Source organism: Microtus ochrogaster, chromosome 15, assembly GCF_000317375.1.
Source record: "Microtus ochrogaster isolate Prairie Vole_2 chromosome 15, MicOch1.0, whole genome shotgun sequence".
Taxonomy (NCBI): domain Eukaryota; kingdom Metazoa; phylum Chordata; class Mammalia; order Rodentia; family Cricetidae; genus Microtus; species Microtus ochrogaster.
In genome coordinates, this window is record NC_022017.1 from 10,880,073 (window position 1) to 10,893,078 (window position 13,006).

General features: G+C 57.7%; 1 protein-coding gene across 20 annotated transcripts in view; it reads right to left on the bottom strand.

Annotated features, from left to right (window-relative positions):
* Plec (plectin) overlaps positions 1-13,006 on the bottom strand; it is a 61,791-nt gene that overhangs the window by 26,086 nt on the left and 22,699 nt on the right. For 4 of the 20 annotated variants that reach the window (XM_005354089.3, XM_013348745.2, XM_005354088.3 and 1 more), the window contains exon 1: positions 8,437-9,162. The exons of 7 other annotated variants lie outside the window; for them this stretch is intronic. In XM_005354089.3, coding sequence (XP_005354146.1) covers positions 8,437-8,977 — 541 coding nt within the window. In that variant the 5' untranslated portion in view covers positions 8,978-9,162. Of the gene's footprint in view, positions 1-1,277; positions 1,443-2,878; positions 3,183-8,436; positions 9,163-11,769; positions 11,899-13,006 lie in introns of those variants that run through there. 9 more of the 20 variants (XM_005354093.3, XM_026782532.1, XM_005354091.3 and 6 more) reach the window with 4 other exon arrangements.

A 13,006-nucleotide genomic window follows, 5' to 3' on the forward strand; every position in this document is an offset into this window, starting at 1 on the left:
AGAAAGCTAACCCTTCAGAGAAGTGGAGGTGTGCTGGAGCTGGAGAGATGGCTCCGTTGCTAAGAGTACTGGCTGCGCTTCCAGTCCTGAGTTCAATTCCCAGCTACCACATGGTGGCTCACAGCCATCTCTAACAGGGTCTGGTGCCCTCTTCTCTCTGATGGTCTTGTATATATAAGTAACTGGATCGGTGGCTGCGCTGCAGATGTGCTGCAGAAGTGAACCGTTGCTCTGCTGAGAGCTCAGGCTCCTGGAAAGGGGACAGCAGTCAAGCGCAGGAACCCAAGAAACCACTAGGACATGGGGGGGGGGGGTAAAGAGGGGAGGGGGAGACAGGATCTGACATCTAAGATATACACTGACCCTAACCCAACCTCCAGCCAAACTGCTTTTCCAGCGTCTTCGTCTTTGCCACTACGATGTCCCAAGGATGCTGCCTGGAAAGTGGATTCCGCTCCAGGTAGCAGTTTCCACCTCGCCTAGTGACCTCTGAGCACCCTTTCCCTGAACATCAGTCTATTTCTAGGGGCCTCCTTCCTTAAAGGTCTTTCAGGGCCTCAGAGCTTACGCTTGCCCTCACCTCTCCAGCTCTGCCCTGCCCCTTGCCTGAGATGTCCCCTTCCCTGAGATGTCCCCTTCCCTGCTCATCCTACGCAGACTCTCAAACTCACAGGTTCCCAAGCTGCCCAGCTCCCACCTGACCAGAACCCAGCCATGCCCTCAAATGCTACTGCACACCTCATGGGGCTCTCCCCATGAGCTATCTAATCAGCCCCAGGGACACCTCTCACCCCAATACTGTATTGCACATGTGTAAAACGCAGCTGACCCTCAGTAGCAAGTCAGTCTCCCTAGGAAGGGAGGTAAGTATGCTCCAACAAAGAATGTCTTTTCCTGCTTCCAGCGAAGTGGTAACAAAATAGCTAAAGAATCCCTCCCCACCTAAGACGCTCACACACAGACACGCGATGCACACACACACTGCAAGAGAACCTCGAAGGCCATCGACAGCACAAGTGGGACGGCCCAGAGCCCCACCCTCAACGCCAGCTCCACTCGGGGGATCTTCCCAACAGCTAAAGCACCGGACCCGGAAAACCCTCTGACCCGCCCACTTACCATCCCCCTCCTCCAGAGGAAAACCTATCCCTGAGCGAGACAACCCTGCCTTCCTCCCCAGGTGTTTCCGGACCTTGGAGGCGGGGCTGTACCTGGGCCAAGTACCAACCCCATCACAAACTCAGGACCTGCCCACCAACCTGAGCGGCCGCACCCACCTATGCAACACAGTTGCCCGTAGAGGTAGCCCCTGCGGACCTGCTCGCAGCCTCCATCCAGCCAGCAGGGAGACTCCAGCAGGACCTCCCTCTGCGAAGTGAAGACGCCCTTCGCCGCCCACGCCCACGTCCCTGCCATGGCCAGGAGCTCCGGGTGCTCCGGATTGCTCAAAGAGACACGAGAGCCTTGCTCCCTGCTTGTGTTCAAGGCTGAAGGCCCTGGCTTGGCTTTCCACGTTCGCCCCCGCCCACCGGACGCAATGCCCAGACCCGGAGAACCTGCCCCTGTTGCAAGCGCCCCGCCCCGCCCAGTGTGGGCCAGGAAGCCGCGCCCCAACCCATAGGGAGCAAACTAGCTCGCCGGAACAGGGATGCAGGTACCCTCTAGGTCAAAAGAGTCTGGGAACTCTCCTCCCCAGCCCATGGTAACTCTCAGACGCCTGGCCACTGAGGGAGTGTCACTCCTAGCAGGATGTGCAAGTGTCACCCGCTCCAAGAGGCCGGATCAGCTGAGGCGACCGGCAGAATACTGAACTTCGGGCGACCATGCCCACACCTTGCACTACAAAGCATCAAGTGAACCAAGAGGGGACACAGGGAGCCCCTTCCCTCTTGTGGTGACAAGAAACAAAACTGAGTTAGCTCAGGGAGGAGGGCCCAGCGTCCTCAGAGGGGAAGAAGCCCTTGGGCCTGAGCCTGTGCATTCTGTCCGATGCCACTGTTTACAGCTGACTCACTGGCTTCTGGGAACCCTAGAGCCACGTCTGGAAAACCCGTTCTAAGACCCACGTCCTGGCGATCTTCCACTGGACGCTAAGACCTAGCAGGCCCGCTAGGGGGCAAGAGACCATAAACGCAATCCCATCAGTCCTGGCCTGAGGTGCATCTCAAGAGGGCAGTTCCTCTCTGGCCTGAAGCCCTGGTGCAGAACTGCCAATCCCCAGGGACTGTCCCAGGCTCCATTCACTTCAGCCCCACCCCGTTCTGCGGTGAGCATGGCCACCTCGGACCATAGCCCAAGAGCTGGTGACTTTGAAGAGAGGGCAAAACAGAGCCTAACTGCTTGCCCCACAACTGGTCCAGGGTCCTATGCCATGTTGGAGGACACTCAGACAAACTGCCTTTGTGTAATTCAGCCTACACTCTGTGGACAGGAAGGCCACTAGGCAGGCATTGTGTCCTGCCCAGATCAGCCTGTGAACCTGTCACTCTGGTTTCTCACTGCTGTGGCAAAAGAGAGTGGCCTTTCTTTAAAAGGTAGGCATTCCCACAGGCTTGTGCCTTCAAACCAGAGCTCACCCCGCCCCCCCCCCCCCCGCCTCTTTCCATTCACCTACCCAGGACCTGCTGCAGGTTAGACAGCCTCAAAACTCTCCCCCTCCCCAGCACACCCCAGGAAGTGGAAGGATCTTCAATGCAGAATGGGCACAGGGTAGGCAACCCGCTTTCACAAACACAGGTATTTCACTCAGGAGCAGGAAGAGGAGGGTTCAGAGAAGGCAAGGGGGCGGGAGGAAGGCGGACCCTCCACCCCCTGCCCCGCCCCAGTCTCCTGGCAGGGGCAGTGGCCCCATGACAGTGGCAGAGGCAAGGGTGCTTACCTTGCTCATCCTGTGCCTGCCGATGCCCTTTGCGCCAGTGCCATACGGCAGCCAAAGTGACAACATGCCCCACGACTACCAGGGAAGGAAACAGGCTGCCCGACGGCTCCATGGCTGCCACACTGAATGGGCAGAGCTGTCCTCACCAGGGACCAACACCTTCCTGCATGGAGGGTGGGCGAAGGGGTCCCCCAGGACCACAGCCCAGCCTGCCTGCTGCTGACCTGCCTTCCGAGGCAGCCCTACTGTACGTACTATCTGCACTCAGCCGGGGGACAATGTACAGTCCCCTCGGCGGCACCAACTGCGCTCTTACTCAGCCTCCTCCCAGCCTCCTCCCTCCCGCGGCTCTTGGCCGCTCCCCACCCGCACTCCCCACAGGGCCCAGCTCAGCTGTCTCTACGCAGAGCCACCGACGCTCAAGGTTAACCGGAGCCTTAACTCTTGCCTACCCGCAGCCACACCCGCCAGGAGGAGGGGCCTGTAGCTCTTCTCCCCGGGCCTCAGCCCCCCAGCCTAGCCTGGGCAGACTCAACACTGATCCTCTCTCCCAAGTCAAGCCTAACCAGCACTCCTCGTCCCCATCAGGAGGAGGACCCAAACTCTTTAGTCTACTTCCAAGAGTGCCCTCTGGGAACAGCCACCAAGCACAGAGGGTGAATGGATGTCAGTACCCAGTCCCTCACTGCCCTTCCCCAGGCCTACAGCTGACCCCCACCACACTGAAAGACGGGTGGGCTCCTCACAAGCCCCAAGCTCCCATGTGCGATCTTGGACAGGGTCTGAGGGAGAGGCCAGTGAAGTTAGGCAGCCGGGTGTATACAGAGGGAGACAGAGGCCATGGCCTCCAGCCTAGCGGGGTTCCCAAAAGACTCTGAAGGGTTGCCCCACCTACCGGGCACGATCTTCATTGGGGACAGCGACAGGAGCCCACGGGGCGAACAGGGAGCGGGCAAGGGGCGTGGGGAGGGTCACAGGCCCCTCTGAGGCAGAAGCCTGCAGCGGCAGTGCTGAGGCTGGAGGAGGGCACAGCTTTCCAGCCCTGTCAGCAGAAGTTGGGGGAGGGGAGAGGAGCTATGGGCAGGGGGCCCAGGGGGATATAAATATCCAAGGAGGGCAAGCAACGCCCGTCACTTGTCCAGACTTAGTACATGACGTATGGAGCCCAGGCTCACTGGAGTCCCATCTGGCTCGGTGGCCCCACAACACGTAGCTCCCCCACCTCATTGCCCTCCCCTCCCCAGCACCCCCATGGATGATACTATAATAAGGAGGTCCCTGGCATCAGGATCTACCATGGATAGAGGCAGAAGTGGACTCAGGTTCATGTTCCCTTGGGAGAGGGTGCTGCCCATGCCCTGCTCAATTTATAGGGTGCTCTTGGGAAATGCCACATGGGCCAAAGTGGCACAGCCCCTTTCCTCCCAGAGAGCTCTGTGCTCCGAGTCACTCAACACAACACCTGGCCCCAGGGCAGACAGGACTGCTCCTCCAAGGTCACACTACAAGCCAGGCAGCCCAAAACTGGGACCTAAGTCACAGGAACATTCACTCACCTGCCCCCATCAGGCTGCACCTCCCACCCCAGGCCTCTCCTTCTGGTACCCCTCAGAGTCCCAGCATTGGAGGTCTGTGGAGACACAGTGTCCCCACAGGTCAGCAAGCAGGCCCAGAATACATCTGCCATATGCAATACTGACCTGGACCCCAGTGCTTCCTGAGAAACAAGCAGCCTGTGTGCATGCATCTGTTTGGAGGGGACACACTGGGCCCTGACTGACAACGGATGAGGAACTAGTCTGTCCTCCACGCTGTAACCTTCCCGTGTCGAGCACCGCTCTATTATAATCTTGAGGACATCCTATAAAGTCTTGGGCAATGAGAACGTTATTGAGATGAGGAAACTGAGGCATGGTAACAGTGATGAGCTGGCCTGAGGTTCCACAAGGTCAAGTGACTCTCCATCAACACAGCACAGCCAGCCGTGGACCCTGACTGCTGAGGTGAGGCCCCCTGCTCACACTGGGCCTACCACAGCCTCCTGCTCCTCTGTACCACATGCCAGCATTTCTGAAGAAACCTACCCTGTGGTGGCCAGCTCTGGGCAGCCAGGGACTGGACTGACTGGGGTGGGGGTAGGACCCCTGGAAATCCCAAGGGCAGGCCTCTAAAGAGACCCCTGCTGGCCAGTAGTGAGCAGGGACAGAGAGGCAGGCGGGGTTCTGCAGGAGCTCAGAAGCCTCCGCAGAGCCTGTGTCTCCACAGCCTCAGTGACAGCCCCCAAAGATAGCCCCTGGCTCTGGGCAGCCCCTCTACCACTCAGCCTGCCCTGGGCACCCTGCCCCATATTCCACAGACCCTGGGCTAGCGGTGAAGAGCCATGCCATCCCTAAGTCGTACCTGAGGTCATGAGAACTACCAGTAGGAGACACCACCCCACCCTACTCCACCCAGGGACCTGCCCCCTGCCATGGAGAGCCCAACCTCAGCTAGAGACTTTGGTCCTCACTGTCTATCCTCTACCCGAGCCTCCACTACTGCTGTCCCCTACCTTGGCCCAGCTGGATCAGCTCCTCCATGCTGTACCTATCCATAGCTGCTGTTCTCGGAGCCAGCAGAGAGGAAGGGAAGGCAGGAAGGAGGGGAGGGGTGGGAAGCAAAGCGAGGGCTTGCTCATGCCCCGGCCTCCACACCCAGCAATAGGCTCCTCCTCATGGCTGACTAAAGGGTCCCCATAGTCAGTCAGACCAACAGAGCCCAAGCATGGGGACCAGTACCAGTGGGTAGCCTAGGCAGACCAACCGAGGAATACAGACTAAAGACCTGCCTTTGTCCCTAAACTTTGGGGTCCCAGTTCACTGGTCTTCCCTACTGGTTTTGCCAGGCAAAGTTCAATTCACCCCATAGCCTCTAATTCCCTCCATATCCCCTCCCTCCGCCAGTTGAGCCCTGCCACCCCACCCACCCACATTTCAATCATTCATATACTAAGAGGCATCTTCCACGCAGATATGAGGGATGCAGAGCCCTGTATACCTGCACACACACCATTTTGATGGTATTAGGGGTCACACTCAAGTACCCACCACTCTGCGCAAGCTGAATTTCTCCACTCAACTTTTTTCTTTTAGCTACATACATAGTGTGTGTGTGTGTGTGTGTGTGTGTGTGTGCGCGCGCGCGCGCGCATGCACCACAACAAAAATGCAGAGATCAGAGGATAACTATGAGGAGCCAGTTCCCTTCCTCCACCTTGTAGGTCCAGGGATCAAATTCAGGCCATCAGACTTATCAGCAAGCATCTTTATTTGCTGAGCCATCTTTCTGGCCCCTCTCCACTCCTCCTTGACATTCACATTCCCTCAGACCCCCAAATCTGGTCCTTTCCCTTGCCCAAATCCCCCACAACTAGTTCAGTCCCCTGGTCTGAGCAGATATGACATCTCGTAACTGTCCCCATTTCCTTCCACCAGCTGTTTATAACCAGGGAAATGCAAACCTGGTGTGTCCACAACCTGTAAAAACCTCCCAGAGTTCTTCAGATTCCTTCCTGCATCCTGGTACCAACTAGCACCTGCCAAGAGTCACAGCCCATCTGAGCAGGGGCTACGTAGCTGTGAGGAAGGCAGGGCAGCAGCCCATGCATGCCACACCCAGTGGAGGATCACAGGGAAGGGCTGGGTGCATCAGCCACGTGGAGGCATGCAAAAAGAGGAATTGGTTTCACTCTCCGATTGCTCCTAAAGTCACCCCCCCCCACCTAGTCTCCTCACCTAGTATGGGGGTGGGGGCTGGGGCGCAGGGGCTTCATGTGAAACTACAAGATAGTGACACCCTCCACATGAATGTGCTCATGAGAGATTCGGGGGCACTCCCAGTTCACCCTGCCCTGTCTCTGGCTCCCTGACCAGTGCTATATGGACAGAGGTAGGACCATCTAACTGATGCCACGCTGGTGACCATAGACTTCTACCTAACCCACTGAAGGGGTCGTGCTTTAGAAAGTGACAGCCTTTGTGGCTCACTGCTTGCTCATTTTTAACCCTAAGAAGCCAGTGGTTTTAGATGGCATCAGATCTGCCCCAGCCTGTCTGCGGAGCTATAATGCCTCTGCCACCAGCCACACCCAGCACCTAAGGCCCCAAGCTCAGTCCTGAGGGTGTGGGGAGAATCCGCCTGGGGCCCTGACTCAGTCTGAAGCTGGACCTTATTTCCTGTTGGAAACTCTGAATTGCCACAGGCGGTTGTGGCTGGGAAGACTGAGTCACTTCCATCAGAGACAGGGAGGGAGAGTTGCCCTCCTCTTTGCCCACTACAGCCACACCCAAAACCCCCTCCTAGTCCTGCTGCCAGCTGCTGGCCCAGTCCACACAAGGACGAGGAAGCAAGGAAAGAAAAGCAGGGGAAGACTCCCCTCCCACTCACCACACCCAAAAGGAAAGAGCTGAGACATAGCCATGGTTACAGCAAAGCTGGAGAGGCCACCAACATGCCTAAGGCCATGGAGAGAGCCCAGAGGCCATTCTCAGCCTTCAGCTTCCCTGGCCCTTCCAGTTACTCTCATTCCTCCAACAAGCCAAAGAAGTCTAACCCTGAAAGGCCAGAACCGAGGCTTCTGCCCAGGCAGCTGTGCCCAATGTAGGGTCCTCCCCACACCCTAAGCCACAAAGAGGGAGGTGGGACGCCAGGCTGTTCTGGTACCTGCCTACATTACATGGATAATGCTGGAGGTTCTGTGATGCCCTCAGCGGGCACAAAGGACAATGTGTCTCAGGAGAGCCTGCACAAGCACGTAAGCCCATCCATGTCCTGATGGCAGAAGGGCGTAAGGATAGAAAGAGTGGTTTCTGGTAGCTCCTGGCTAATGGGGTCTTGTCCCACCCTCTAAGATCTGGTTCCCAAATGGAAAGCAAACAAACAAAACCCTCACCTAGATCACAGGCTAAGCTAGTACCCCATGCTCTGGCCTCTGGCCTCCTAGGCAATGCTCCTCTGCCCTTCTTCCCACCTCACCTAGAGCCACTCTACCGCCAGACCATGGCCAACTCCAGGCAGGAGACCCAGTCATGGGACCCTCTGTACTAGTCATATAATGCAGACTGTGAGCCACTCGGCCATAGAAGACAGACTCAAGCCTCCATGGACAAGTGGTTCGCCTGGGTCAGTCCCATGCCAGTGACTCTTCTACACACACCCACTTCTGAAAAGAGGGGCCTCCAAAGGCCACCGGGGCGGAGAGAGGAGGAGGTGGGGGCGAGGGCAAGGACAGTGCTAGAGAGGGGTACAAGCAGGGCTATGCCAACAGCTGGTCCTGCCAGTCTTAGGGCCTGCAGGCCCCGCCCCCACCAGGATTTGCCTGGAGGCATACAAGCCACGTGGGTTCAATGGCTAGAATATCCAGTACCCTTAGGCAGAAAGGGCGCCACCTGCTGATATGAACAGAACCCATACACACAACCTGTGCTGCCCACCACAGCCCACCAGACTTAAGCCCAGGCACCAAAAACACCCACAGTCCCTTCCCACCCCTCTCGGCCTGGAGCCAGAATGCAGCTGACCTGTGGCTGGGGCAGGCTCCGGGCCTGGCCTGGCCAGGGTCCCCACGGTGGTGGCAGATACCATAGGGGTTTCAGGTGCCCCCTCCTCAAACTCCTTCCTGCGATAGACCTTCCGCTCCTCACGGACAGGGTCCTCAGCTGGCAGAGGACCCCGCTTTGGTGGGCAGCTCAGGGGACCTTGTACAGCCTGCACATGAGGGGAGCGACGACGTGCAGGCATCACCATGGCGACAGGGCGGCGCACACGCTGCAGAGAGGCAGGCACGATCTCTGGTGGCAGGTGTAGGTACTGGCGCAGGTGGTCAATGCCCTCGTTGGTCAGGTACCAGTAGAAGTGACGCCAGGCAAAGGTCTCCCGCACCAGGCCCCGAGCTCGCAGTGAGGCCATGGCACGCATGACCTGTAGATTGGTGACGCCAGGCACATGGGGATGCAGGCTGCGGGGCCGTCGATCCTTCTTGGCCACCATAACCCCCTCACGAAAGAGCACCTCATAGATGGCCCGGAGCTGGTCCAACGGCATGAGCATGCCTGCCACCATGGCTGCTGGATGCCTGCCGGTCAGCACAGTGTGAGGGCAGCAGGTGGGGCACAGCCAGAAGGCTGATGAGGCTCCTTTGGCAAAGGATGTGCCAGGGGCCACTGGCAAGTAGGCAAGCAGGCTCCGGTTCTAAGCACAAGGGCGCAGGCTCAGGGGCAGTGTGGCTCCAGCGCCTGGCTCTGTGAATTCCTGCCGGCAAGGCTGCCTGTCTAAGCCTCCCGCCTGCCCGCCCTCCAGGACGCCTAGGCCGGCCCCCTCTGACTCAGCAGCAGGGCCGGCCCCTCCCACTACTGACAGGGCCCCTTGAAGAGTGGGGGGCACCAATAAACTGCTCCTCCCTTCCCGGGCCACATATAGCTCCAATGTTAGAAATTACATCAGTTTCTAAAATACTCCTTCAAGGTTCACAGACTGTGAAGGACAAGGTGGGGTCTAACATGGATCAAGAATCATCCCCAAAAGATGACAGAATGGACAGAAAAAGGAGAGCAGAAAGCAGGAGGGTCCTCATTGTAAGAACACACCCCCCAAATTGTGATCTCGGGAATCATCAGTTCACAACTATCTGAAAGGAGGGGCTGCCTGAATTGGAAGATTAGGGCCTGGAGAGGAATTTGAGGTTTGCGGGGAGACACCGGGGCAGAGACCTGAGGAAGAGCAGGGGCAGCAGCCAGAACACACAGACAGCTGGCTCTAGGTGCCACTGCTGCTGTCATTGGAAAAAGAAAGGGACAGTGCCCCCATCTCCAAATGCCCACAGAAGTTAACACTCCCATGCCAGGCCAGAAACAAAGCCACTTTCCAGCTCAGGAGCTCTGCAGAGAGCTCAGGGTGGAGTGATCTGGGCGAGGCCTCCACCCACACCTCCAGCGCAGCTGTTGGAGACCAGGGACTCCCAGCTGCCGCAGGAAATCAAAGTCACCATGTCCCTGACGCCCCAGGCTTGGTGGCCTTGCCATCTAAAAATTCCCCACCCCCCGAGCAGCCTGAGTGTCCACTTGTGGCCAGAGGGGCAGGTGCTGGGGAGAGGACACGAGGACACCATTAGGGACCTACGTGAAAGGAAGAGGAACTATCACATGCCCGAAGGACTGCCTGGCACAGCTGTCAATACTGCCGGGTCCTCATAACCGAGGGTCCAGAATGGTTAGAGTCTGTGCCCGATGCCACCCAATACCCCAACTCTCCATGTTGTGCCTCCACCAAACCCACATGCCACTAAGGCTCTCCCTAAGCGGACACACCCATTCCCACCAAGCACTGCAAACCCAGGAACTGATTATAAATAGGGCGGGGGTGGGGGATCCTGCGGTGGGAGGTGCTGGCCAGCGGCAGGCAGGCAGCCAACAAAGAAGTGCGTGGGGCGGGTTTATGGGCTGTCACCATGGCGCCCCAGCAGACTCCAAACATACAGACACAGGGCTGGTGGCGGGTGGAAACTCTGAAGGCTCAGCCAACAGTTCCCAAAGCCCTCCCTGAGGCCAACTCAGCCAGCTCACTGCGGCAGGGCTCTCCCTGTACCACGCCCCTAGCCTGGCCAAGGCAGGAAGGGGGCCAGGCCCTCAGAGCCCAGCCCTGGGAGGGCGGGGCAGCACTAACTAAGTCAGGTCTGCAAGACCGAGAGTATATAGCCGCTACACATCCCATCCCTGCAGGACCTAAGGATTCTCCACACCAGTGTTTTAGCTTTGGAAACAGTGCAAACAGTTCAAACAAGTTCCTACTTGCTTGGCCTGTCCCCAGACACCTCTCCTCACTACCCTATACTTAACCCATCCCCACTCAACATCCCCCCCATCTTCCTGACATCATTTCCTAACCTAATTAATTCCATCTAATCTCCAACCCCACACCCCCTAAACCAATACATATCTCACCACCATCGCCAAAGAATCTCCAGCCACATCTAAAGTCCTCTGAGCCCTTGGACCTGAAGTCTCTTCTGTCCAGACCCACGTGGGTGCTCTTCCAGTGGCTAACTCCCCCGCCACCATCCCCATCCCACCCCTAGGCAGGAGAGGGCAGTAGTTCCCAGCACCAGAGCAATGGGTTAGGGAATCTCTCCTCCCTCCCGCCAGCCCGAGCACCTGCAGGCCTGAGACCGCAGGGAGGAGCCTAGAACAACATGTCCTCCCACATCTGCTCCCACGTGCACAGGCATACACACAACCCTAGTCTGGGTCTGCTTGTCTCCAGGGTCCCTGGGCTTAGGAGAACTCCCTGTGCCCTACCCTATCTTACGGAAACACCGAGAAGCTGCTGATTCAGCACTGAAAGAGACCAGCCACACTAACTGGCCGTCCCCTTTAGGTTTCCAGAGCAACCAGACAGCGCCCTTGGGCAGTCCCCTAGCCCCCCAATCCTGGACAAAAGAGCCACAGTGTGGCCTTTCCCAGGGCCAGCCCGTCTGGCGCCTAGTGCCTTGGGCATGAAGGTCCCTACAGGCCTACACTGCCCGCTCAAACCCCAATCTGTGAGGCATCTGGCCAAGGCGGGGAGTGCAGGCTGATTGCTCAGGGGCCAAGCTCGCTCGCACCCTCCCACTGGTACTGCTGCTGCACTCAGCCCTGCCCAATCCAGTACTCACTGCAGGGATGCGGGGCTGCTGCAGGAGCTCCTCTCACCCAGTCCTAGGAGGAAACCTGGAAGAGCAGAGCCTAGGTTCCTCCATCTGCAGCTCAGCACCTTTCAATGCTACCAGGAAGACAGCTGACCCTGACGCTCACCCGAGGGATGTTGCACCCAGACAGAGGTCACTGAGTGTCCGAGAGCCAGGCTCCTCAAGACTGTACCTTTGAGGGAGCTGATCTCATGCTGGATGGCTCTCGAGGGGTCCATGTCTTCACTTAGGGGCTGAGGACGGTGTGCTGCAGCCACTGTGTGCAGGACTGCACCGCACCGCACTGTCCAAGGCCAGCACTGCAGCTTGGAGGAGGAGCTGGGAGGTGTGGGGCAGGGCTTGCTAGCCAGGGGCGGGGCTTCTGCTGATCAATGCTCAGGACACTTCTGACCAAAGCGCATGCTCCAGGCCATGCACCACACTGCCCCTCCCCTTCTACAGAGCCAGCATGAGCTTCCTAACCAATAAAGTCCAGCCGGACTACCCAGACAACAGACAACAGCCAAGTATGTGTGCACAGCCAGCTCCACAGTCCAGAGCCCCTGCTACCTGAGAGTCCTATGAATGGCCTGCAGGTTGCACCTGCACAGGGCCTGTCCCTCACATTGAAGCCTCAGCCACCTATCCACTTCTTACAGGGAACATACATTCTGAACGCCCAGCTTTGTCCCATATGGAGGGCAACCAGCAGCATGCCCCTTCCCTAGGTCCTGTCCCATTCAATCTCTTCAAGTGTAATACTTGATCACTGCACCAACCTAGGTTCAAGATGCTTCCATGTCCCAGCCCTTTCTCTCCAGTCAGACTGTTTCTGCCATGCCCTACCTGTCCAGCTATGGTATCGGCCACCGGCATCCCATTCTCCATCAACCTCTGTCAACTTTGGGATCACTATCCCTCACATCCAGTTCGCCTAAGTTTTCTGACTCTGCCCTTCAGTGTGTCCCCTTGTTACCACTTTTACAGCCACCCAGAATGACATGAATTTGTAGCAGGGTCCAGTCCTCTGGTCCTGTACCACTACCAAGAAGCAGGCCACAGCCGATCTGCTCCAACCAGCACAGAGGTCAGCAGCGCACTGTTGGTAACTGCCTGCATCCTAGACAGAATATCCATGGCAGGAGGTCAGTTCTACCTCCTTCTGTGTCCCACAAAAAGTCACCAGAGAACATGTGGACCCCTGGTCCTCTGTGCTGGGTAAACAATGAGGGACAGAGGTGACCTCCACAGGATGTTTCCAGCCTCCCTCAGTCTCCTGACACACTCAAGCCTACACTCTGGGTCCTCTCCCAAGACCCTCTGTTGGCTTCTCAGATTCAGAGTACCCATCCTTTTGCAGACAGGCTTACTGCATGGGTCAAGTCAGAGCCAGGGAGGCCATGAAAATGGCACAGGAAGCCGGGTGGTGG